At 40.4% G+C, this 26,155-nt stretch overlaps 1 protein-coding gene across 1 annotated transcript; it reads left to right on the top strand.

The window, feature by feature from the left end:
- Window positions 1–926: 926 nt before the first annotated feature.
- On the top strand, window positions 927–26,155 carry gnaz (guanine nucleotide binding protein (G protein), alpha z polypeptide). Its single transcript, XM_034122805.1, has 3 exons — window positions 927–1,183; window positions 13,999–15,339; window positions 24,048–26,155. The coding sequence occupies exons 2-3, from the start codon at window positions 14,617–14,619 to the stop codon at window positions 24,390–24,392; spliced, it is 1,068 nt and encodes a 355-aa protein (XP_033978696.1). The 5' UTR covers window positions 927–1,183; window positions 13,999–14,616; the 3' UTR covers window positions 24,393–26,155.

Below are 26,155 nucleotides of genomic sequence, written 5' to 3'. Positions count from 1 at the left end.
CTCACAGTTCATGACACCAGGGATGGTGTCCAGGCAATTGCATTACACTACACACACCCTGAGCAACCCGATCTGGGGATTTGTCCTGTTCTGTGTGTTTGTATGTGTGTGTAAGGAGGAAGGGAGGAGTCCTTTTACACACTGGTGGCATCCATAATGACAAAGCAATAATTCGCATAGTGCTCCAGCGCTGTGATCATTATGTTCCCATGTGTTCATGCATGCATGTGTTCTCTGCGGCTGCAGTGAAGCAAATCGCGTTCATTATTTTCTGGATTGTTCTTAGAGATAAACAAGAAGTGAGGGAAATAAAATAAAGAAGCTGACCCATTCACACCCCGTGGCATGCTGCCTCATTTGCCCAAGCTTCTATCAATTTTTGGTTATAGCCAATAGCAATAAAGGAAGTAGTCCCACTGTCACAGAAACAGTTGGCACGGAAACAGCACATTACACCATCGTCCAATCCCCCTCCCATTCCTTTGTCGTCATTTCTCATCTCCCCTCCCTCCCTCCCTCTCCTCTCCTGTCCCCTCCTCCTCCTCCTCTTACCTCTCTCCCTATCTTGTATGTTTTTTTCAATCATCAATGAAATCCCAACCAATCCTGCAGCTGGCCTGTCAGCAGGCATATCAAAAAACCTCAAGAAACACATCCACTCTCTATCACCTCCATTCTAGCCGGCAGGGCTCAGATTCCTTAATGCCCAATGTATATTTTATCATTATAGCATGAAACAAATATGCTGTAGCTACCCCATCCAAGCCTGTTTTCTCTCTCTCTGTTACTCTCATGATTTAATCCTGACCATTTCCCCCTTCTCTCTCTATCCCTGCTGACTCCTCCCTCCATTTCTGTCCTCCACTCCCTCGCTCTGCCTCTCTGTCTCTGACACACTCAAACACACGCACACATATATACACGCCCTCCACCCCCATCGCTGCAGTGTCTCAACTGCCTTGGAGCAAACAAGAGAGGATATAGAACGCAGCAGACGTTAATAAGACAGAAATAGAGGGGGGACAGAGAGAGATAGAGGAGAAATGCAAGTGAGTGTGTGTGAATATGAGGAAGATATGAAGATGAAACAGCAGGACTAAAGGTGGATTGCACAGAGCCTTTCTCTCCCTGCAAGGGCTTGTCTGCAGTATCCTTTGTAAATGGATGCTGCCTTGTGAACACGGTAAGCCTGACTACTCTCACACAGACACAAAGCTTTTTTGTAATCACTGGTTTGGACACAGAGGAGGAGCGAGACGCTTTATAATCACAGCTATTCTGTGGAGGGCGAGTGTGTTTTCCTGATAAAATGGGGAAGGTGATGTTCAGAGATGGCACCAAGGAAGGCTGTCCAGTCCCCTCCTCCACCCTGCTAGCTCTGTGCCAACGGACGCTGCTATCTTATGCTTGCAATTTGACTCATCATCTCTCCAGAGCATCCTTAATACTTATACGATGCTTTTATCTCAACGCAGTGCTTAGTATGTGTAATTACTGTATGTAGGACAAGTGAAGGATGCATCAAAGATGAGTGCGTGTGTGTGTGTGTGTGTGTGTGTGTGTGTGTGTGTGTTTGCATGTACGTGTCTGTGCTCTGTCCAGGCCATGAGCTATGAAATGGAAAGAGGAGAAGTGAGAGAGTATACGCACACTATCAGGTGTTCAGTACTTACAACTGGCTTTACGAGGCACTGAATGTGAATGTGCAGTGGGAGGTGTACAAATCCCACTGAGCTCGCGGGCACTGACATTTGACAGTGACGATTTCTGTCTGCTGTTTTTTCGGGGAAAAATGTACATCGCATTTTGTTAATAACCTCGAGCTGAAATGTATTTGGTTTTTTGAGACGGTCTATGAATGTAAGTGTTAACGGTGAGAGGGAGGGAGCAGACCGTGTTCATTACTCAGCACGCAAAACAAGATGATTTGTGACATTTACTGCTTCAACATCTTTCCCAATCTTTCCAATTTTTAAAGCCTTCCTGTGTTTTTTTTCAATGGGGGCTTGGGCTCGGTTGTGCATCCTCAGAAGAGCATGTGTATTTGTGCGTACTGTATGTGTGTGTTGTGCTACATGCTTGAGAGAGAAAAATAAAAGAGAGAGAACCAGTGCATGCAGGGAGGGGTCGAGGGGCTGGGGGGTTTAACAGTAGGGAGGCAGATGGGGCAGAGGGGCGGAGGTTGATGCAGCAGAGAGCAAGAGAGAGTGGAAAGAGAAGATTTGGAACAGATTGGATGAAAGAGCGGCCGTGATAATTTCACGGTGGTAGAGAGACAGCGCTTTTCTGAGCATGTGACACAGAAAGAATGCAGGATGCGCCTGTGATAGTTCCTCCGGCAGCAACTCACATCGAGGCCTCGAGACATCTTTGGATCACGGGCAAAGATGATGGATAAATTCCACCATGCCTTTATCTCTTGAGCACTACTCACACAAAACATGGATCATGAAGCATTAGATTGATACTTCTGCTGAACCTGTGTAATGTTGCCTGATTGGGGTTTATGGGAAAAACTGGATAGTAATATTGATCGCTGTCACAGTGCAATGCTAACAGATTGAAATAAGCCTTATGGGCAGCGGAGAGTTACATTGAAATGTTTTCATTAAAAAAAATTGCTTTACATTTTGGAATTCAGCTAAGCAGTTTTTGGAGCGTACGAACTACATTTTTTCAGGATGTGTGTTAGCTAAAATGCATCTCAACCATGCTTTATTTGTTTTCCGATCTTATATTACTAGATAAATCAAATTCATCAACATCATGTGTTTTTGAAGTTTAAATGACTCACAGCGCAGTAAACTGGTCAGTGCAGTATTGGTTTCATTAAAACTTCAGAGTTGGGATTTAGGATGGTTAACAATGTGCACATACTTAATTCTCCATGATGCCATCTCAAGAGAAGATGTCAGTGGGAAGGGAAAAAAAAACGTGGCCTGTAATATCACACCCAGAATCAGAACTGCGTGCACGGCATCAAATGTCTTGCATGCAAACAGTGTGTCGACAACAGTGTCTGGCACCCACAATTCATTATCTTTGATGATTTTTTGGCTAGCTGTGATCTCTCAATATCAACTACTAAAGTCTCAGTTACTTGATGACCAGTGGAAGACGAACCAAGATGACATCCACTATGACCAAAGCTCTAATGAACCCTAATCATTTCATTAAATGTTTTCCTCTGTGACCTGTTAAATAATGTCAGGTCAATGATGACCTTGGCTTCAAAATGATGGATGACGAGGTCCAGCACCAAATTTAAAGGTTAATCACATGCTTACATAATGGGTCCTCACTAGGTTTCACACACAAACACGCACACACACACTGACAAATGTCATCATACCCTTATTGATAAAGGGGTTTTCTTAAGCAAACCTCAACATGAATTCTTAAACCGGTTGAAGACACATCACATAAATTAAGCATAAATCCAACAACATCAATGTGTTTTGTCCTTTTTAGTTTCAACGGCAATACAGTTTGTTGCCACTCGAGCAACCGTTCTGCATATGGAAACGAGAGAAATGGTGTGACACAACCTATGCTGAGTTGACCTCCTTCCACCTCCTTTGTTACTCGCTACATCCACTCCACTGGGTGACATAATGGCAGGGGACAGCGAGAGAGACTTGGTTTCAAAGCGACAGAGGCTGTTGAGGTGGCGGCTTTTGCACTGAGGAGGTCAGTGTCACCGTGCGCGTCCGGTTCACTTCCAGCCGTCTTAAACATTTAAGGTGAGCACAGAGCTGACTTGGACAATTAAACTTAGCTCTATTACAGTTAAGTACCAAGGGGGCCAAGCGCAGTTCCCTCTGCAACCTACTTAATAAAATGATTAATCTTAGATGTCACTCATTTCATGGAGAGGGAGTACCCAAATTATCACAAGTTTTTTTGACATGTGCTTAAGTGGTTGTAAGAATTAACATTAAAATAGAACCTGCAGAGGCAATGAGATGACTCTAGAGTGAATACGTGTCCGTCAAGTTCAAACCCCTCAGTTGCTTTGTCACTCTGTAAGTTCAGACAGGGCTCAGATTCAGCTGGCTCAGCATTTGTGTTTGTTTGGGGTTTTTAAATCCTTGCCAGGTACTGGGACAAAATGTCATCTCCACACAAACGGCCGGCCAACACTGACGCAGAGAGGACTAATAAATGACTTAAAAGAAAAGCTTCAGCGAGGAAAGCTGCCCACTGAATCAAATACAAAATCTTAGGGCGGGGCACTGAATGAGTAAGGATTAAGAAATCTGTGGAAGCTACATGAAATAACATCAGCTCAATTCATCCCTCTTTCTCTTTCCTCTTCTTTTTCTAATCTTTGCTGCTAGTCACATACAGGGGCCAGTCTGTTTGATGCCGGTGACTGAGAGGGCCTTACTTACAGCACTCACATCTGAGAGGGCAGCACAGAGGGGACTAACAGAGCAACTTTGTCTTCCATTGCACACACACATAACAGCGGTCATATGACAACAAGGAGGTGGAAGAGAGGGAGGGGGATGATGAGGGAGTGTATGGCCTGCTACCCACTGGGGAGGGATGAGAGTCTATACTGTGTGTGTATTGGTTACATATAGGCCTACATGTATTAATTCTGTGATATTTCTACAGGTTTTCTAGAAGACATTTGAAGTTATGAGCACAACATTGACCTGCTTTTTAAAGAAAGTACCTGACAGTGGTGTCAGCCACCTCTACAGTCTACTACTGTTGTCCTGTGGGGAAATCAGTTCTGGTTTCCAATGTTTAACATGCAGTATAATTGTCTTTCCCTGTTTGAACAGTTGACATTTTCTCATATCTTTCCCCTCCCCACACATTACATAATACATACAGTTCAACTGTGCTGGCATGGTTGGCTGGCATCTGTTAGGGGCTTGGCAATATAGCAAGATTATACATAAGTGCATTAAAATATAGGTGTGGCTTCTTTGGACGGTGATTTCATCATTTGGTATAAATCTTGCAACGACTCTGCAGAGGAAACCGCCTCACAGCAATATGTAAGATATTATACTCTTATTATTCCTTTTAGCATCTACTTCATCATTGTGCCTGAGAGCATTTACTTTTCAGTGCTGATCGGATGGGTTAACGGCTGTTGCATGTGCTTCAGTATGAGCTGTTTCTCATTTTCCTGTTCAAGTGATCAAATCTGCAGATAATGTCTGTGGGCTGTACAAGCCTGAAAGTCTCCGTTACCCACAATTTCCTTCTGTTGGAGGAAGCGTTTATCTTATCTGTCATGACCCAAATGAATATAAAGTTGGAGTGTTTGAACGAAGATCAGACTGCTTATAAAACGAACCTCAATTATTGTTCTGATCTACGTGATACACGCTATAGAGAGAGAAGACCTCAGTTACTGAAAGCAGAACATTTCCGTATGCACCAGCAGCAAAAGATCTGAACAGACAGATATCTAAAGACTTTTAGACACGTTTACTCACATATGCGTGTACACCAGTGAACACACACACACAATACTATACTGTCCACCTTGTGCCATCTTATCCCTTCACATCAGACAGCCAAGCCATAGCTCAGCCTGTGCACAAACATACCATTGTCATCGCTGGCTGGCCTTGTGACTCAGTGTGACCCGCTGGATTGGAGAAGGGGGAACACAGCCATTGAGATCAGGAACGTTAAACGGAGCATTATCACGGAAAAGCATCTCGCATACAGAGGCCTCACCCCCATCCCGTCTCCACCCTCTGAACAGCCCACTGTTTTGGGGGATTAGAGTAGAGAACACTGCGCATCATTGTTTTCCATAATGAATGAGTAGTGTCCTCACATGTGTACAGTAAACAGGCATCTTTCTCTGAAGTCCGCATTCAGGACAGTATTTCAGGAGTGATAATACAAAGTGATAACAAGACATGTGGAACAGACAATTGTGAGATATAAATTAAGACTTTCAAATAACTAGGTTTGAATATTATAAAGCAATTTAAGGCAAATAACAGCAATTAAATGTTATAGCTGATTTTGGATTTAGCTTCAATTCCTTGATGATTTGGTACATTCTTAGGATATTTTTCAGGATATTTGTCTTTCTTCCCTAGTTAGTTAGTAAACCATTATTTTTTTAAGTTTTGCCTATGGGTCATACAGTAAATATGCAGGACACAAAACATAAAAATATTCTGGAAGAGGCCAAAAAGCTCTAAGGAGGTGTACTGAAGGGTGGCAGTTCGCCATGATTTCAACCACTTAAAGTATTCTTCATTAAGGTACACATAATTGACCTCAGAAGAATTTGAGTCTAACAGCTCTACTGCTTCAAGCTAAGAAAAACACGTCAGATTCCCTAACAATACTAACCACATACATTTATGTGACAAGAATCCTGGGCAATCCATTAGATACAATGTCACATGACATATTATTTTGAAGCCAAGGTGCTATCTGACAATAAAGGCTTCCAGACACCTTCCCCCAGGAGTCTTCTTGTAGTGAAATCCTAGACACACGCTCGCTGACAGGCTCATTCTTGAGACTCTTTGACAGCCAATTTAAATGTGTCTTCACTGAGAAAACGTAAACCATGTATCCTTTTTCAGCGTGAATAGAAAGGTCCCCTGCCAGTCCATTTTAACCCACTCCATTCTTAAGAACATATACCATAACATGAGATAGCATTAAGTGATAGATTGGTTAATGGTAAGAAAATAAGGGCTATAGGATCAAATGCTACATCTTGTAAAAAGTGGTGCAAACTGTAATATGATGCTGAGGATAACTCTGCCTCTGACCTATATCTCATATGATTCTGACGTAGGATGTGGCGACCACAAATCTGACTCATCACACAGACGCAGGCCTTCTAATATGTAAGACTTTTAAAAATACTTTCCACCAAGAGATGCACAGAACAACATGTTTTCCACACACACAAGACACACAGTATACATTTTCTAAAGCATCACATGATGTCGTGTTATCTACAGGATCTGTTAGCAACTGGCCCCGGCGATGATATTGATCCATCATTCTGCTGCTGAAGCATGAAATTGACTTCTGCATTTTGTCCCAGATTCCACAACGTTATTTATCACTATATGTGGATAAGCAAAGCCAGTCAGTGTGGTACCATGCAGACCATATCGATTCTCAGAAATATCTTTATAAAGATGAACTGTTTTGTTGAGCTGGATTTCTGCCCTTCAAGTCAAGTGAAGGTACATGCAAGGTAGGAATCCAGCTTTCAAAAACATGCCATTTTAGTCCATTTGAGTCAGTATTGGGCTTGTGTAGCTGGAATGAAACATCCACCTTGTTTGCTGCCATTACTAATCAGTTTTGTTACTAAGGACAGGCTAACCAGTGGTCCGCCATTACAAATCAGTTTGACGTGCCCATTAGCTCTTAGTTAGCATCTAGTCATACAGCAAATAAGGTGTGGTAATGCAATTTTCAGGTGTTTTGGAAGGAGTAAAAGGACAACAGGCTTTTTTATACATTTATTTTATCTGTTCATGGTTCCCACGTTAAGAGTGGCAAAAGGATTTTTACAGATTAAGATTATAATCGCCAAAGTAGCCAGCTCTTATCAAAAGCTCCCATGGTGTACATGTTTGAGCTGCTAGATGTGAGCAGTCCTGGAAAACCTTGTCAGAGTTGTTACATCTCCAGTGCTCTTTCCAGTATCTCTGGCACTGCTGCGTTAAGACTCCTCTGGGCTCTACTCTGCGGCAGAAGGCCTTTGGGGAGTTGGGGTAAGTCGGAGAACACAACAACAAGAGACTGGGATTTAAAAGTATTGGTTAAACTGCTTGCATTGCTCCTAGGTAATGTCAATAGTGCAGTCTGTAAAATATTTTTGAACAATGCTTATTTAAAAAATAATCGTCTTTATCCAGATTCAGACTCCACTTTAAATCCTTTTTATTTTTTGTAGCTGAAATCTCACAAATATGTATTGTAATAACGGGATGGTTTATATAATATTTCCTCTATCAATAAAAAACCCCCCCTGTAAATTAAGATTATATTTCCGTCTCTTATAATTTAGTCTACACCCTATCAAACTGGTCAATATTGACACAGACAACCAATCAAAATACAGTGACTCACTAGTTTATAAAGGTACATGTTTTTAATGTGGTCCAATACAATACTGCGCTGATACATCTTTCCTTAATTAAGTTGAATTGTGTTGGCAGTGTGTCAGACGGGTGTTAATTCAGCTCTATGGTCAATTTAGAAGCATACTTTGTTGTGTTGATAATCGACCATGTGATCAGACTTATCACAAAAAAACATCATAAACACCAATATGTGCTTATATTATAAGGTCAATGTTTTTTGTTTTTTTTATTAAACCTTTATTTAACCAGGTGGTCCCATTGAGATCATCGATCTCTTTTTCAAGGGAGACCTGTCCAACATGGCAGCAAATGTTAAATCTCTAGGTGGCCAAAGTCATTTTATACAAACTATAAACACTACATATTCCATCATGCCGACAGATTTCTTTGAAGTCCGACTCGCTGAAAGTCAGGCCTTAATTGAGTTTGAGGTTAAAATTCTTGATTTGAGTCATGTGCAACCCTCATGTCCAGAGTGTGAAATCAAATGTTTGTGAAGAATAGAAGTAAAATCCAGTATTTATTTTTGAATGAAAGGCTTACTCTTTTAGGATATTTATAATAATGAATTTATTGCTTTTGCTTGTAGTTCCTGGCCCCGTCTGTGTCCTTTTTTTTGAAAGGCTTATTGATCTCTTAAATTATACTAATTAAATGTATTCCGTTTATTTGATTCAGATCAATCAGTTCTTTCTTCAAACATTATTTTAGATTTTTCAGAAGGTGTCACTCTAAAATTAAACTAAATGTTGCTCTTTCAAAAGGTCTGCTGTGCTTTTGTTTACCTTTTATTGCAGTTGCAGATGACATTTTGATAGTGTTTGTTTCAACTGTCAACAGAGTCGCTGCCAGAGTTTACATTTCTCATCTCTTTAAGTGGAAGGCTAAGGCCTTTGGATAGTTCAGTAAGCCTTCAGCAGACGTGCTAATGCAGCGCTGTAGCTCAATAACCCCAACACAGCCTCAAACAATCTACACAAACTCGGAAATAGGGTCAGCTGACTTACTCATGCGCAAATTCAATTCAGAACATTTTAAAGATTTTACGATTGGTCTGCCCCAATATCCGTTTCCAGTATTTTCTTGTTTGCCTTAATACGTATTAATTTGCCTCTCAACTCAATCAGGAACATTTGGTCTAATTCTTGTCTATGACCTCTGTATACCTCTGTCAGCCTTTCAGCATTATCTTTGACCTTGTTGTGACTGAATAAGCTCTTGGAGGCGATAGTAGTTGAGGAAAGCATGTCTATTGATCTACTCAGATTTTCTCTAATGCAAAGCTTATTCACTGCCTAAGTTGCATCACATAAATTCATAATGTCCCTTCATCAGAGCCTCTTGTCTCTTTTAGAGAGCTTCTCTGCTCGGCTGGGCAACTTTTTGTTCCAGTAACACCACAAGGCTGTTATTCATTTTTTATCTGCTGATTTTTACCCCTTAAAGTCATTAAATGACTTATTTCCGAGAAAAAAAAGACAATGAAACAAGAACTGAAAGGTCGTATATAGTTGCTCTTGACAGTCGCCACAGAGCCCATTAATACCCGACATGACCCAAAGGTTTGATCACAGTTTCACTCTAACAGCTTAATCTTGACACAATAGCAGGATTTAGTACAGATCTGGGGATTAGCTACTGTTTCACTCTGGGGTTTCAGATATTATTGTAAGAATCAGTCCGCTGCATTCCAGTAAAACTCTGACACTGTATATGGACAATGACCAGACAGCCTTAAGTCTTTCTTTAACCTCTTTTTGTCAGGCAGCCAGGGGAAAGCTAGTCAGAAGCAGGGAGAACGCCACTAAAACAGCCTTGTGCAGCTGATTGTAAAGCATGTGAGCTGCTTTGTTTCCTGTGTGCATGTCCTGTATTTGAGTTTGCTGCAGGGAGTCTAATGCTGGTTAGCGTCTGTATGCAATGCCAACATCCATCAGTACGAAAGAGACAAGAACGCACTTTTGATTATAATTTATATAACAACATGTTTACTACACAATGCAAGGCCTGTTCTGAAAATCTATGAATGATAGTGACACACACAGTTTGGTAGGTCTGCTCAGCCATGGGACATATGGATTGCTGGGCAGTCATCAAAGAGTCACATTTCCATAACCCCATACTGTTCTGAATAGTTATGGTTAAACTGACCTACATGTGCCTTTCTGTATAATCTTAATCAGAATACTCTTGACCTCAGCAAAGCAGGGTCATCCCTACTAATGTAAAAGTCTCTGACTGACACATGTGGTTTATGGAGTTTCACCATTGGTCAGTCAGGTAATGGAAAATTAATGTGATGGAAATTCCCCATTGGCTCTTGCCCTATCATATAAAAACTGTGCTTCAGCTGCATTTTGTTCCTAAAACTATGAACGTTGTTGGTCACGAACCATGAAGTGTCTGTGTAAACAGATACAAAGTTAAATCACATTGCAGCGGAAAAAAACATAGCTGATTAAGTGATCATATTCTCTGTAGAACCAGAAGCTAACAGGAGAAGAAGATCTGGAAATATTTTGACAAAGTATACACCCTTAAAGTGCTGATCATCATGGCAGGAATAATCTCTTTGTGCCCACCATGCCAGCATTAAAACCCTAAAAGTAAAGGAATAGGCTGACTCATATTGTGTTTAATGCAACAGACAATGATATATATTAGGATTCTTGTTTGATCACTCCCCAGGTTGCTTTTTCAAAAGTCCTTGGAATGCTTAGCTGTGATGAATAGGCTGTTTTCTTGCTTTAGTTTTGATGTAAATCGGTACCTGGTTTAATAAATGTGAAACATGTTTGCCGGTACTGTTCCCCTGCTGAAGACTACAGTTATTTATGACTGGAAGATGTAGGGAAGAGCCGTATTCTCCCTGCTGCCTTTCCACAGCGGGGTTATTCTCAGTGGAACACCTCATCCGATCCCTCTTGAAATGCAAGCCCTCCGAGCACAGCTCTGACACACACACCTGCACACCTCATTCATAAAGCATTACAAGATGATTAAAAGCTCACCTGTGCCTTAAATTCTTGTTTTAACATTGCAAAAATTAGCTTTTAATAAAACGAATACCTTTGCTTTCCTTCATCTCCCCAAACGTGAGCAAATTAAGCAGTTGTGACACATGATACCACTATGCCATGTTTTTTCCTTCTTCCTCCGAAATCATACATGATTATATTTAATTTAATTTAAATCATGTGTCCTCACTGGCACACGGGGAGATTGATTTCACAGCAACACATAATGGATTCAACACGCTTGTGTTGCTATTTTTAAAATAGCTGAGATACAATTGAATGTTCTTTGTATGCTTTGAATCTGGCTGTACTGACCTGGAACACCAAGTGGAATTTCACAATTTACTTTACCTGGTAATGTTCTCGCTGAGCGTGCGAACAGATGTGTTGCCTGCCAAGTTTCTCTTCCATTTCCTCTTTTTGAATGTTACATTTTGGGTGGTTGTGTGAATACAATCAACTACCTGTTTTCTCTTAACATTAGGTGTTAAACGGCTATAAATATCTACACTATTCAAACACAGTGGCTCATTCTGCCTGTTTAATCATCAATGTGATATTACATTTTTGTATACAGACTTTGCAACATACAATATATATTTTAGTTTTTTATATAAGCTTGCTTTTGGCATTTTGTATGAGCAATAATTGTGCCTTTGTAAAAAGAATCGCCACTGAATTTAATGTGATTAAACCCTGATGTTAACAGCAATCTTATGGAATTATCAACCACAGCAGGAAAGGAGAGACTGTTATACAACAAAAACACACTGTGACTACATGTACTCATCTGAATTAGGGTGGGATGGTAATTATTTGCAACATAGTCAATTAATAATAGGAAGTAAGCGCTTGGGAGAGTGATGGAGGCAGGGCTGATGGGCCGTGTGCAGCAGGAGCTGTGTAGGAAAGGCAGGAGTGACCGAGCTCAGTCTAATCCAGGCTATCACATTACCTCAGCCCTCATAACACATCGAGATGCTGGCCTATCTCCGTGGCCCCCATGCCTCTACCTCCACTCTCTTACTCTTAAAGTGACACACTTCTTCTGTGTTGTAAGAGGGCCAACTGTTTGTTAGCTCCTTGTATTGCCGTTTTTTGGAAGGTGTTTGACATGTATGAGGATATTTAGGCATTACCAGAGGAGGTAAGCCTGGAAGTGTTTTCCTTTGAGTAAAGATGATGACTCCGTTACCATTAGATGGATTGGAGATGGTCATATATGCATTCAGAGTGGCTTCAAAATCAAAATTAGTATCAATCCTGTGTTCATTTTTTTGGTTTAAAGTTGAATACTTATGTCCCACTGTGTTCTGCTCTAGTTGTTATATCAGCAAAGGACTACGTTTCCTTCTATGCAGTGTAATAGAATGGGTGATATTATTAATACAAATGTAATGCGATAATAACATTGACTGATTTTTTTTTGCACTGCTGGCACACTACTTCCTTAGCAATTATCTAAAGTGGTATGACTTCAAAAAGTGTGGAAATGCAAGGCTTGCATATTTCTGAAATAACAAATTGAAAAGACTTCATACACAGCTTTAATGTGTTTCATAGGCTCTCAAAATCAGTGATGTGCATTAACCGGTTTGGCTGGCTATGCCATTTTGAGGGGGCAGTCAGGTGCCTGGAGCCAGGAAACAATGCTCTCCACTCTGTTTGTGTTGTGATGATTTGTTATGGGTTTGTTCTGCTCCGTTTGTCGTTTGAAGAGTGGACCTCACTCACTGAGCTCTGAGAAATGCTCTCTCTCTCTCCTCTCTAGCTCACTGTGAGAGGTTTGTAGAGTATAGTTTCGCCAACAAAACTAGGCCACAGTATGATTTCACATTTGTTACTCGGCCAATAGCATGCAGCCTGTTTCAATGTGCATCTATTTATCACAGAATCCCAAAGAAATTCACGGCTCCAAATGGGCTTTTGCTTTACATTTATCCAATACTATTAGGCAGTATTTCGTTTTAATATTTGTCCCGAAGCTTATTGGAATTCACTTTTGTTTCTGTTAACGTAAAAGTGATGCCTGCTGAACACAAATATATTAAGCAGGGGGAAGAGTGAAACCAGATATACTCCTTTTCCTGGATCACAATGCAGAATCCAGATGTCTGGGCAAGAAGAACAGGCTCCACAGCGGTATGAAAGCTTGAGAGGCACCTGCTGGCGTGAGTTATTTTCCACTGTAGTAGTAAACAATAATTTCACCTTTTTGCCTATCAGGTCTGAAAGTATTACAGTCAGAGGTGCTGCGCTGTAGTGGAAATAGGATCCGTTTCTTTTCAAAAAGTTGAGTTTGCTTTTACCGGCCTGGTTCTATGCCAATGTTTGACCTTGGTTGTGTATATAATGATTCTGTGTGTGTGCACGGTTGTGTTAAATGGGTAGGTGCGGTCAGCGGAGGTCTGCTTCAGTTAAGGGTTTATGGTAACACAGGATTTCACAGGGACAGAGTTTGGGTGTGTGACTGTTAGGAGTAAAAATATCAAGTGGCAGTTTACACAGTATACAAGTAGCATGGCAATGGTTGAATTTGAGGTGAGCAGGTCAGTATGCATGTGACTGTTCATGCTTTCTTTGCTTATCAGTCCATTGTTTGTGCGTTGTTATGAAATTGCAATAAGTAGGCTGGTGTAAGTAATGGCAGTGTGTTAACTGTGGAGCAAAAGCCAGGAGGCAAACAGCATAAAGACTGGAAGTAGGGGCAAACAGCAAGTTAAAGGGATCACCAAAGATCACTACAAGTCAAATTGTATTTTGTTGAACTATTCTTGTAGCAAATATGTTAATTATGTGATGGAAAGTGATGAACCTGCTCTCATTTGTGTGTAACATGCTATTAATTTATCTTTTCTTATTATGTGTTGCAGACTTGGACACCTTCAGTTGCTGGGGAGATATCACACCACAGAAGAAGCTGAAAAGATTTTATCAGGAAGGTTAAGCAAAACCGACCTATATCTAACTGAGGGTGGATGTTGCAGAAGCCAAACAAGGGCAACGTACCACGAGAGCCATGTGGGAGGAGAGTAAGGGAGTTCTGCAATTCGCATGCATCGAGCCCTAACAATCTGTCCAGTGCTATTCGCTCAACGTTCTCCAGCCCTGTTTCCTAGCTGTTCCTCAGGGGCAGCCCCTGCTATGCACCCCAGCTCTGTTGGCTTCAGCAGGCAGTCCGACCTCAGTGCCAGGCGCTGTGTGGGCATCCCACAAGCCTGGGTTCTGACCACACAGGACTTACAGACAGCCCCTGAACAAAAAGAATCAAATCCTCCTGAGCTGCTCCTCTGTGTGGTGGCTTTCCTGTCTCGTGTTAAATTGGGCTGTTGTGAAGACTTGTCTGCCTCTTCACCAGCAAGTTCTTAGCGTTAGTGAAAACCCTCTCCAACTCGTCCACCAGATCCTTTTAGGTCACCACTTCGTTATAATTTGCTTTCCCATCAAGCAGCAGCACGACTTCCTTTGTGCTCACCACGTGGTGGAGGACCATGGGATGCCGTCAGAGCTCGGAGGAGAAGGAAGCGGCGCGGCGCTCCCGGCGAATCGACCGCCACCTGCGCTCAGAGAGTCAGCGGCAGCGGCGTGAGATCAAGCTCCTGTTGCTGGGCACCAGCAACTCGGGCAAGAGCACCATTGTCAAGCAGATGAAGATCATCCACAGTGGAGGCTTCAACCTGGATGCCTGTAAGGAGTACAAGCCCCTCATCTTGTACAATGCCATCGACTCGCTCACACGCATCATCCGTGCCCTCACTACACTCAAGATCGACTTTAACAATGCTGATCGCGCCTACGACGCCGTGCAGCTCTTCGCCCTCACAGGACCGGCTGAGAGCAAAGGGGAGATCACTCTAGAGCTGCAGGGGGTCATGAAACGTCTGTGGGGTGACTCAGGGGTACAGGAGTGCTTTCAGCGATCCAATGAGTACCACTTAGAGGACAACACTGCCTACTACCTGAATGACCTGGACCGCATCTCTGCACTCGAGTTCATCCCAACCGTCGAGGACATCCTGCGGTCCCGCGACATGACCACCGGCATTGTGGAGAACAAGTTCACCTTCAAGGAGCTTACCTTCAAGATGGTGGATGTGGGTGGGCAGCGTTCGGAGAGAAAGAAGTGGATCCACTGCTTTGAGGGTGTGACTGCAATCATTTTCTGTGTCGAGCTAAGTGGCTATGACCTCAAACTTTACGAGGACAACCAGACGGTAAGAAAAATCTGTTTTACAGGACCCATATATGCACATGCACACATGTGCACTAAACATCCCTGTTAATATAGCAGTTTGAATAGATCATCCTAATACGCAAGAAAGTATTCAATCTTCACTCTGACTGAAGTTTTACTTCGTGAGAAGAGATCCAACCGGTATTTTAATCAGTGAGTTGAGGTAATTTAAGTGACAAGATCACATTTTTTTGGTCAGAAAATAAAGTACTTCTGACGCATTGCAATGATCTTAGATACCAATCATGTTGGTATCTATATTCGAAGTCCACGTAATTGCTTCAAAGCATGAACTGTCTGGTGCACAAATAGGTTAAATATTCCTTCGCTAATTATGAACAATCAAAGGCAAAATGTTTGGGGTTGTCAACACCTCCAAATGTTACATTTTTATATTAAATGTTTTACATTTGGAAGCAAAGAGATCACAATTGAGTGTGTTATATCCTTTCTGTACATCTATCATCAGAACATATTTCATAAATGTTTTCTGTTTGTTTTTTTATAGACGATGTTTTTTTTTAAATCATTTGGGGTATTTCCAAAATCATTTTTTGGTAACAAAGAGGGTTAAGCAGATTCAGCTGTAACCATAATCAATTAAAAATAGTTTTTTCCCCAGCATTGGATGTAATCAAGTACATCAGGTCTGCCTTTTCCATCTAACACTCCTTGTTTACTATGTAAATAAATGCACAATCATTAGTTCACTGTAAGATTATTAAACCATCAAACCAGTGAACAGCTTATCACTTAAAGCAGCTACTGTAAACACACCTGAACAAAGAATGTGAGTTCATTCTAAGTACAACATTAAGTGTACCTTTAGTTCAGGTCTATAGCTAGAGGATACAGCTATGTAAAAGTTTCATTAAACTAAAGTATCAGAGGTTACATTAATGATATTTTCTGTTGGAGAGAGGAATTAGGAGATTCACCTCAGAAGCCCAAACAAATGTCCTACTCTTTTTAGTACATTTGGATTTACATGGACTGGATTTACTGTATTAAAGTGCTGAAGAGCTTCTCTGTCAAAATGTAACAGGCAAAACACTTATCTGCAGAAGGTTGTTTTCCACTCTTTACCCTTTTCATCTTTTTATTATACTCTAAATAACATTACCACTGACTGTAATAGCATTCAGTGCATTCAGTTTTGTTTAATAAACTATTTGGAAGGCCTTATCCAAATGTTATGGTCCTTTCCAAAGTTATTTGGCTGGAGGCATGAATGGAGAAATAGGTGAAACACATTCCCTTTGCCTTATTGTGGTAGTGCAGCTATTTCAAATCTGTTTGAATGAGAGTGGCCGGTTGGTTATCTCCCCTTCATGGTTGTGGAATTTGAACGATTTGCCATCCATAGAATATCTGCTTTGTTATCTGAGTGTTTTGGAATAGTTAGGTAGTTATTGCTTGTTTAACTGCCTTTTTGATAATGGAAGGTCAACAATAGATACTATATTACTTCTTGAGTCTAGACCAACTATGAGGGGTCAGCTATTTACTATTTCTTCAAAGCCATGATCACATATTCTTTCCTAAAGTGGCTCCAGTTCACTTTTTCATACACTCAAAAATAGCTTGAGAACAAAGTCATTCCTGTTACTGAGCTGGCCTGATAATTCATGGGTTGCCCAGATAAAACAGGGAGTGCACGGAGATGGGTTGGAACAAGAAATCAATTAGTTTTATAGGTTAAAAATAAAGTCTGAGAAGAAAATGCAGTATGGTGTTAATTGAGTTCACAGAATAAAGTGTGAGGCTGTACCTGTGAGAATTAACAGATTGTGAAGGCACCGAATAGCAATGAGAGTTCACAGGTGCTAGAAAAAACAACTTCTAATATTCTAAGATAGGAGCGGAAGAAGATGGCAATAGATCAAACGAACCAGAAAGAAAGACATCCTGAATTTAGAGCAGTCATCCTGCGGCAGATATGAATATAAAGAAAGTTTTCTGCAAATACTGACAATTTCATGGTTAGGTTGTGGTTGAATTCATGACTGCTTTTAAAGTTGGATGTGTTTTAACACGTGAAATAAAGTAGCCTTTGAAGAAACCAACAGGGTCTCTTTTAGTTAAACGAGGGTTAACTAACTTGTGAAAGAAAATACCCATTAATGGTGGCTGTGATTTTCAGGGGCCAAACTGTGACATGTTGCCTTAACTGACTCAATGAACCATTTCACAAACAGCTCTTCTTTGTGCGTTAACACAGAGACTCACAACACTACACCTCAGCTAAATAAGTCCATTATATTTAGATGTATTTGAAGTGTTTAAGAGTTTTACTCAACATGCATCAGCTAACCCTGAACTGAGGTGACACTGAAGAACATTGGGTCGCATCGATTAGTTGTACTTGTTCACATTAGAGATGAGAACATGAGACTGAAAAAATGGTTTGGCCTTTCCGCAATGGTTTTATTGCATAGCATTTTGAAGATGGGTTATATTGCTAAGTAATCATGTTTATCATTTGAGGATCTACACAAGAGACAGCATGCATATAGCGGCAAACAGCCAACTCCATTGCCCTGTGCACGTTGCTTAGAGGATACTAGTGGCTCAGTTGCCAAAACGGCATACTAATTATCTATTCCACGATGAGCAACCAGTCTCTCTCCACTTTCTTAACAGTTTTATTAGTTTTTGCATTATGAGCAATTAGCGCAAATCTTTTGGTTTAAAGAAATGTGTTTAAATGCCACATGAATGAGTGCAGATTCAATACCATATTGATGGTAAATAAACCAGATTCTAATATAAATGACTTTAACAAACATCTGCTGTAAAATGATCATGTCAACCATATAGAAAAAATTAACACTAACATGAAAAAAGCTTTTTAAATAGCGGGCTATACCTTATTATATAACTATGCAATGACATGACTCATTAGGCGGTTTTATAACAGATGTGACGGTGTCTTAATGCCCCCAAGTATAATTATATTCATTTACAGTATATAATGGATGGGTAGATCATGCAGAAATGTGCAGAAGTAAAGCAGAATGGTAGAACATTTTAAAGCATGACCTACAGAGAGGAGCTACTCGCATATTCATGTTTTAGTCACCAAATCAACTGAATAGATGTGTAAAAGTATTAGTGAAAAAATACTCATAACATGGCTGAGATTTTAAAATCCTCTGCTGTATTATTTGACCTGAAGATTTATAAAAGAGCCAAATGTAGAGTGGAAGAAAGGCTGTTCTAGCATAACAATCCCATAATGGTGGCAATCAGGCCACACCCTCCGAAATCTACAGGACGATCAGGCAGACAGCATAATGCAACAGCACCTCTAAATGTCACATTCAGTGTACACCTTATTTAAACGTTTCTGGATTAAGTGCAGTTATGTTGCTGCGCTTCCATTTCCACAGAAGGCTCCTCTGTGAATTCCTGCATCTTGGAGCCGCCTGCTTCCATAACCGCTGTCAGCTGACAGCACTGCTGAACAGCTGTTACCTAACACTAAGTCTGGCCTCTACATGCTCTATGCATGTGCATTGATAGACAAGGCAAGAGTGTTTGTATATGTGCGTACTTTCTGGTTACACACTTGATACATCAGTTGATGGGGTAAATAACCGCAGTGAAACCGGATTTGGTTTCTTGTAAAATGGGTCAGTTAGGATTAAGGTTAAGAAGGTACTTCATGGCATGAAGTTTGGAACCATCCATGTGCTGGTAAATTAAGATGACCCAGATAAGGGTACAAAGAGAGAATAGTACTTATATATAAGCTACGCTAATATAGGGAAATAAATACAGCTTATGCTACACGACTTCATGACAAAATGATATTCCATAAAAATAAAACGAGTATACAATTCATACGGATTAAGTATTAGACCAACATTCAAGAACAGACAAGTCGACATTTTTCAATCTACCAAAACAAAAAGATACTGACAATTGACTATAGCAAAGATTATAATAAATAGCAGAATATTGAGATCAGACTGAAGGGAAAATGTATACATATTTCTAAAGGAAATGTTTTCAATCTTGTACGGAAAGGAGAAAACTGTGCAGACTCATCAGATGCTTTGATAAATAACAAGAACATCACCAAATCTTTGCCTGAGCATTTTGCAGGATAATCTAGGTTTCTCTTAACATATAACCTAGCTTGAAATTCATCTTTCACAGGTTGTACACTACATAAACTAGATTTAACCACAGAGATAATATAAGCAGGCTCCGTAAAAGCGTTTCCTGTATGTCACGTTTATTGGATTAACATTCCCATGAGAACATGAAAATGTTGAATACATTTGCAGTAAAGCTGTTGTGCAACATATGTATTGATTGCTAAATAGTGGCTCTATTACCATAATGTTATTAATGTGTTCAATTCCAAGTCCTGCAATACAAGGACGAGCTGTGATTTTAATTAGTTTTAACTGCGTTAAAAATTGAGGTAATTTCCCCCCAGCATCAACGATATTTGAGTTCATCAAATATCAGCAGTTTCATTAAGAGACCTTCATGTCCATGTTATCTTAAGCCTGACATGGAGACTATAACTTAAATGTATTTTTTTCTTTTTATGTATAAGTCTATCAAAAACAGTTATTATTGCTATAAATGCACCTTTGTGAGATCAAACTAAGTCACTGAGTTGTTGGGCTGAGGTGACTCATGTATCTTATTTCAAGTGCAGTTCTGATTCTTATATTTCTTAGTCCAGACCGAACAACAGTAGCAGAATGTATGAACAGATGCTCCATGAATGATGTCTTATGTAAAGAAAAACAACATAATAAGGATTACAGAAGTTAAATTGCATGCCATAAGGAGGACTAAGCTCAGTGTTTGTTAAATATTTCAATTGGTTTTGTAACTGTAACTTAGGAGTTTAAGACATTATGTGCATTATGTATTGTGTGTATGGTTATCACTGAACAAAAACGCTGCTTTGAAAGTTCCTCCTTAGAGGAAAAGATCATAGATCATTTTAGTGATCTAAACCTTCAAAACTTCAATGTCACACGAGCAGAAAAAACAAACTTCTTCCGACCAGATTCAGTTTCAATGCAGCAGCTCACACAAGAGAGAAAGTACACCATAATAATTACAGTGCAACATTTACCCATCAACCCATTCCCTGATGCATTTTCCCTGTCCCATCCCTGTCTTCATAATGAATCGGTTGCCATGGTTACTGTTGCATAGCAACAGGCCAGTCAAATGCTCCTAATCCTGCCGCTGTTGACAGTGAGCTGTGACTAGGGAAGGGAGGATGAGAAGGAGAGAGGGGGGGGGAGCGTTTGTACAACAAACAGCAGTGCTAGAGAGAATAGATAGGTGTGTACGTGCACGCATGAATTGTGTTTCTGCGCGAGTGTTTGTGGGTGCATTATTATGAATGTGTAGTAGAGGTTTCTATGCAATGGCTGAGGCTGAGCAACTGCAGTGGATTGTGTGAGAGGTGAAAATGAAACGCCTCGATGAGAGGTTCGCGGGTATTTAAGCTTGTGTTAGCCAAACATAAAGGCAGACACTGCTCTATTTCCATTGTCGCAATCATTATTTTATAAAGCTGTCTAACAGGAATTAATTACCTGTCACATAAATGACGACTGGAAATGAATTACTGGGGTTTCAGGATTTGATGTCAAAGTGTGCATGTGCACTTTCCCTTTCAAGCCGCAGAAATGTAATTGTATGTAAAATGACATTTCCTCTGATCGGTGACTTCACATCCTTTCAGAGGCACGGAGGAAGCTGTCAGACTTTAGTCTTTCAAAATGCATCCAGCAATTCTCTCCTTCACTCAGCAACAGCATTTTAACCCCCTAATGGGTTATCAAAGGAATTACTATCAGCTAATTGAATTGCTCGCATCCTATGACATAACACTGCTTTTCCAAGAAATGGAATGAGATTGTTCAAGGACAAACATAGTGGGAAAAAAACATGTTGGCCATGGTTTTGCCAATATTTAATTGAACAGGCTAAACATTCACACAAAGGTTCCCATTCAGAAATTATGGAGAAAATGTTTGTGCCCTACAATGTCCGACAATGACTGTCAAAGTCCCTGCAAAGTGAAAAACATGTTAAAATAAATAAATATCATAGCAGAGATATTTTACATACTTTAAAACATGCCTGAAGTTGAAGTTGGCTCACAGATATTCACCTTCATAATGTAATATTTGTAATCTTTTTAGATTTGGATGTTAATGGATATAATAGATAGATGGATATACTAATATTGAATAATGCTCATCATACACATTACAAAATAATCAGGTTAAAGCAAATGAGAACACTATTTTTGTGTTAACATATTCACCTGCAAACAATTACCATCAACATAAACAGACAATTATAGACAATTGTCATTTAAATGAGCTTAGCTTACAGTCAGAAGTTTGATTATGATCAGCATCTATCGCGACACTAATATGTACAATTCTAATGTGTTTACAATGTGTTGCTGCTCACAGAGAGGGAAAGCAGAGCAGTGGGAAGAAAGTGATGTTCAGGTAGAGCAGAGGAAACATTGTGACAGAGAAAATCATCTTGGTAGAAGCACCCTGTCTAGGAAGACTGTGACATTTAAAATGAACCCTATTGAATTACCAAGGGGTGGCTGCACAAAGTGATTTGTATTTATGGGAAACAAAGCAATGACACAGGGTTGAACTTCCTTATTAATACTTGAGCTTAATTAGAGCCTGCGCCTCTGGACTACCCTGACAGGAGGAGGTGAGGGGGGAAAGCTGTGTGTGTGTGTGTGTAACAGTGGGTGTTGGAAGCAAATTAAGGGGGTCTGCATGCCTTACTGCTCCTGAACGCTGCTCTCCCCCTCCTCCTGCTCCCCATTAAGAAGTCTACTGCAGTGGCCAGGTGAGGAGTCGAGGTCCTCTGTGGCCTCAGCTGGCTGTCTCCGGCCACTCTCACTTATTTTCACACCCTGCAAAGAGGAGGAGTGAGGTCAATCAGCCAGACATGACTTTGTGCACTGAACAATATTTAGGGGCCATTCTTAGTCCTCGGGGAAACATACTTATACAGAAAGGAGAGCTTATGTTTGTAACAGCATGTGAGAGAACGGGAGTAGAAAGGAAGACATGGATGAAGAAAGGGACTAAAGACACATTGTTATGCAAGTTGTAATGAACAAAGCCTTGGTTTATAGCCTTAGCAGTTATTGTGGTTCAAGAGTTTGTTTTTGTTAACCTTTGTCCCTTCCACATTATTTACTATAAAGGGTTACTTTGTCAATATGTACTACCTAGAAAGAAAACACATAGTACAAAAAAGAGCTTTTAGCCAAAATGAAAAACTGGCCACATTCAAGGTTATTATAAAACTTTGGTTTCCCATAACTGTTGCCTTTTCATCATTATCCAAAAATAGTGCACTTCCAACACTGAAAAATCAGGGTTAACTTTCAGACCACACTATGATCGTCTAATCCTCTACTATTCCCCTCTGTATTTTTTTTCATGCTGTGCGGATCTTGTGATTTGCTCAGAGCACCATGTTGTTTCTGTAACCTTTTAAACAACAGTCTTCCATCTGACAACCTCCTGGTCACAAGCTGCTGGCCAGTCGCCACATGCTAGCTAGCAGCTGCCATGAACTGATCAACGTTCCTTTTCACTCTTTTCTCTTATACATTCAAAGTCACATGAGCACAAACTACACTGAAGCACATGCATGCACACAAACACGTTTATACACACACAGATACACAAAGGGTGTTTCTTCTGTACCTAAACTTCCGCAAATCAAATGGAAATAATTCAGATTTAAAAAGCTTAATGAATAAAACAAATACAATTGAAGTTTGGTACAGCGTCTGGCGTAATGCCGAGTCACATGGTTCCTGTTTTTGTTTTTGCCAAAACGTCTTGCTGCGACTCATCTGTACTCTTCTTGTTTCCTCTGATTAGCCCGTTTATCTGAAAGACACGACCAACGTCAGTGATTTCCATTTCAGAAGTGTGAAACATATCTTAATAATTCATTATTGAGAAAATATTGCTAAACTTAATGTGGTCCTTCTGGCTATAAATGAAAATGCATCAACATTTGGATAAGCCTTGTTAAGTGTTATGAAAGCTGAAGGCTGAAGAAGAAAACAATATCATAGAATCCAAGCAGTGACAGTGCACTGAAGGAAAGGTTAGAGCGGTCTGTCCTCAGTGTAACCAGCATATCTGTCAAAAACAGCCCGTGTCCTTGCCTCCACCCAATCCACATTTATTATAAATGACAATTGATGCACATATTCTTCACAAGATTGTTCTGTAATGAGCAAACCTAAAACTGACACGCATCTTCTAGGACTGATTATCTCACAGTTATGGACTTAGAGAAAGAGAATAGCGAGGAAAAAATAAGGAAGTTGTTACAGAGGAGAACGTGAGAGTTCAGATGCAGGTCTTCATCTGTGTGAGTTTCAAGTCTCTGTTGACATAACAGAGAAGCCGCACTGCTGGTCAGTGAGTCAGTTATCTTGTCTCCATTTTCTTTCTCAATTCTTGCTAACATGGTTTATCACTACATGATCCTGCCTGTGTAAATGAGGTTTAAATGTGTGATAGTGTGGGCTGATTTAGGTTGTTGCTTCAGAGACAATATAACATCTAAGTTGTGAAAATAATTCCTCGTAGCCTGATCTTTCTGTTTCTCTCTCTTTCCACATGCCTACAGAGCCGCATGGCCGAGAGCTTGCGCCTGTTCGACTCCATCTGCAACAACAACTGGTTCACCAACACGTCGCTCATCCTCTTCCTCAACAAGAAGGACCTGCTGGCAGAGAAGATCAAACGCATTCCCCTGACAGTGTGCTTCCCTGACTACAAAGGTCAGAACACCTATGAGGAGGCGGCCGTCTACGTGCAGCGGCAGTTTGAGGACCTCAACCGCAACAAGGAGACCAAGGAGATCTATTCGCACTTCACCTGTGCCACTGACACCAGCAACATCCAGTTTGTGTTTGACGCTGTGACGGACGTGATCATCCAGAACAATCTCAAGTACATTGGGCTGTGCTAGGACCTGATGCCGGGTGGGGGGGGGGTGGTGGTAGTGGTTGTGGTGTCCGGGGGGGTAAAAGCGGGCAACTTGGCAGGAGTTGGCACGCCATAAGGCTGGATAAACAAAAGGCATGCCTGCCAGTTTATCTCTTGGAAGAGGTGCAACAGAGACCTGCAGAGGAGAGGAGGTAGAGATGGACAGGGCTGGACCATGCTGTAGATTAATGTGTTTCAGTTGAAACAAAAGAGCTGATGGGCCACGGTCAAGATGGGATTTTTACCCAATGTGTTTGCACTGAATATGAGTATGCAGAGACACCCAGAAACACACACACACACACACACATACATGCACACACATCCTTATGTTTGCTCACACACAAGATCTTTGGATCAACAGTCAAGCACTTGTTTGACAAGGCATCACTGGAAACGTTAGACAGCGACCCCTACCTGCCTGCCAAACCTGAGGTAGTAGGTCTGTACTGCTGGTTCTTTTCGGTGACTTTTATTTTATTTGCCAGAGTCAATTAATGCTGCTTTACAAGAAGAAATTTGACAAAATCAATGTTCTCTTTTGGATATTCACCCTAATAATGGTAACCAGTGAGTGCACCTGATGAGACGTGGGGAGAGCCTGTACTTCTGAGAAAAAAAGAAAAAAAATATGTCAGTAGACATGATGTCACAGGGTTTCTGCCTAAAAAGGAAACTGCCACAGTGTAAAGCTGAAGTGAAATATGTTTTCTACAAATTATTTCTGTTTGCCCCCTGGTTGACTCTCTCTAATGTTGTCCTTTCCCCCCCCCCCTCTTTCTTTTATAGTTTTTTGTGCTTTTAAAAAAAAAAAAAAAAGAACATGTCTCTAAAACCTGCCTTTTATAGCAAGTCACTGACTGATAATACCAGGAGAGTGTTATGCTCGGTAGAGTCAAAAGTATTCTTTATGATCATTCCAGTTTCCAGCAAGAGACAACAAAAACAGTGCCAAGATCAATTTGTAAATAAAAACAAGGTCCCATCCATTACATTAATTTTTGTTTTGTTTTTATGGACAAATACATTAAAACATGCATGATTTTGTTACTTCGGGATACTAATATAATTTATTTGGGATTATGTTCCTTTTTTCTTAGGTTTAAATAATATATTCCCAAATATATATATATAAATATATATATAAAAGTCAAACACTGTGTACGATTGTACAGTTGTCAGAGAGGAATCTATTGAAAAGAGTTATATCAATATAATAACGGTGAATATGATGTAATGATGATGATGAAAAAGATGACTGATGATTATGATGACGATGATGATGATAGTGGTGATTACAATCACATTAATGTCAAGGAAAATCTCACTACACAGCTAGCATGAGAGGAGTGGATCAAAGGAGAACAAGACTGTAGAAAATATGAAAACGAAGAAGTAAATCTTGAAAGTTCAATCTTCCTTGCATTATCTAAGTGAAAATTGTCAGCCAAGTCAGTATGATGTGTAAATATACTGTAAGGTACACTCTTTGTTCAAACAAATGAAAAATAAAGGTTGAGTTGAGATACTGTGAGAAAGAGAGAGTGAGAGAAAGAGAAGGAGGAACACCCGACTCCACTCCTCCTCTTACCCTTTCATTTCAGTTTAGAGGGTGGTGAGCAAACAACTCAGCTAAGGGCTTAAGGCTTGACTTTACGTGATGTCCACTTCAACAAAAGACAAAACAATTCAAAAAGAAGTATAAAGAGGACAATAACTATGAATAAAACAACTTATGCAAATTTC

Source organism: Trematomus bernacchii, unplaced genomic scaffold, assembly GCF_902827165.1.
Source record: "Trematomus bernacchii unplaced genomic scaffold, fTreBer1.1, whole genome shotgun sequence".
Lineage (NCBI taxonomy): Eukaryota > Metazoa > Chordata > Actinopteri > Perciformes > Nototheniidae > Trematomus > Trematomus bernacchii.
The sequence above is the reverse complement of the archived record's forward strand: the minus strand, read 5'-3'. Positions and strand labels throughout refer to the sequence as shown.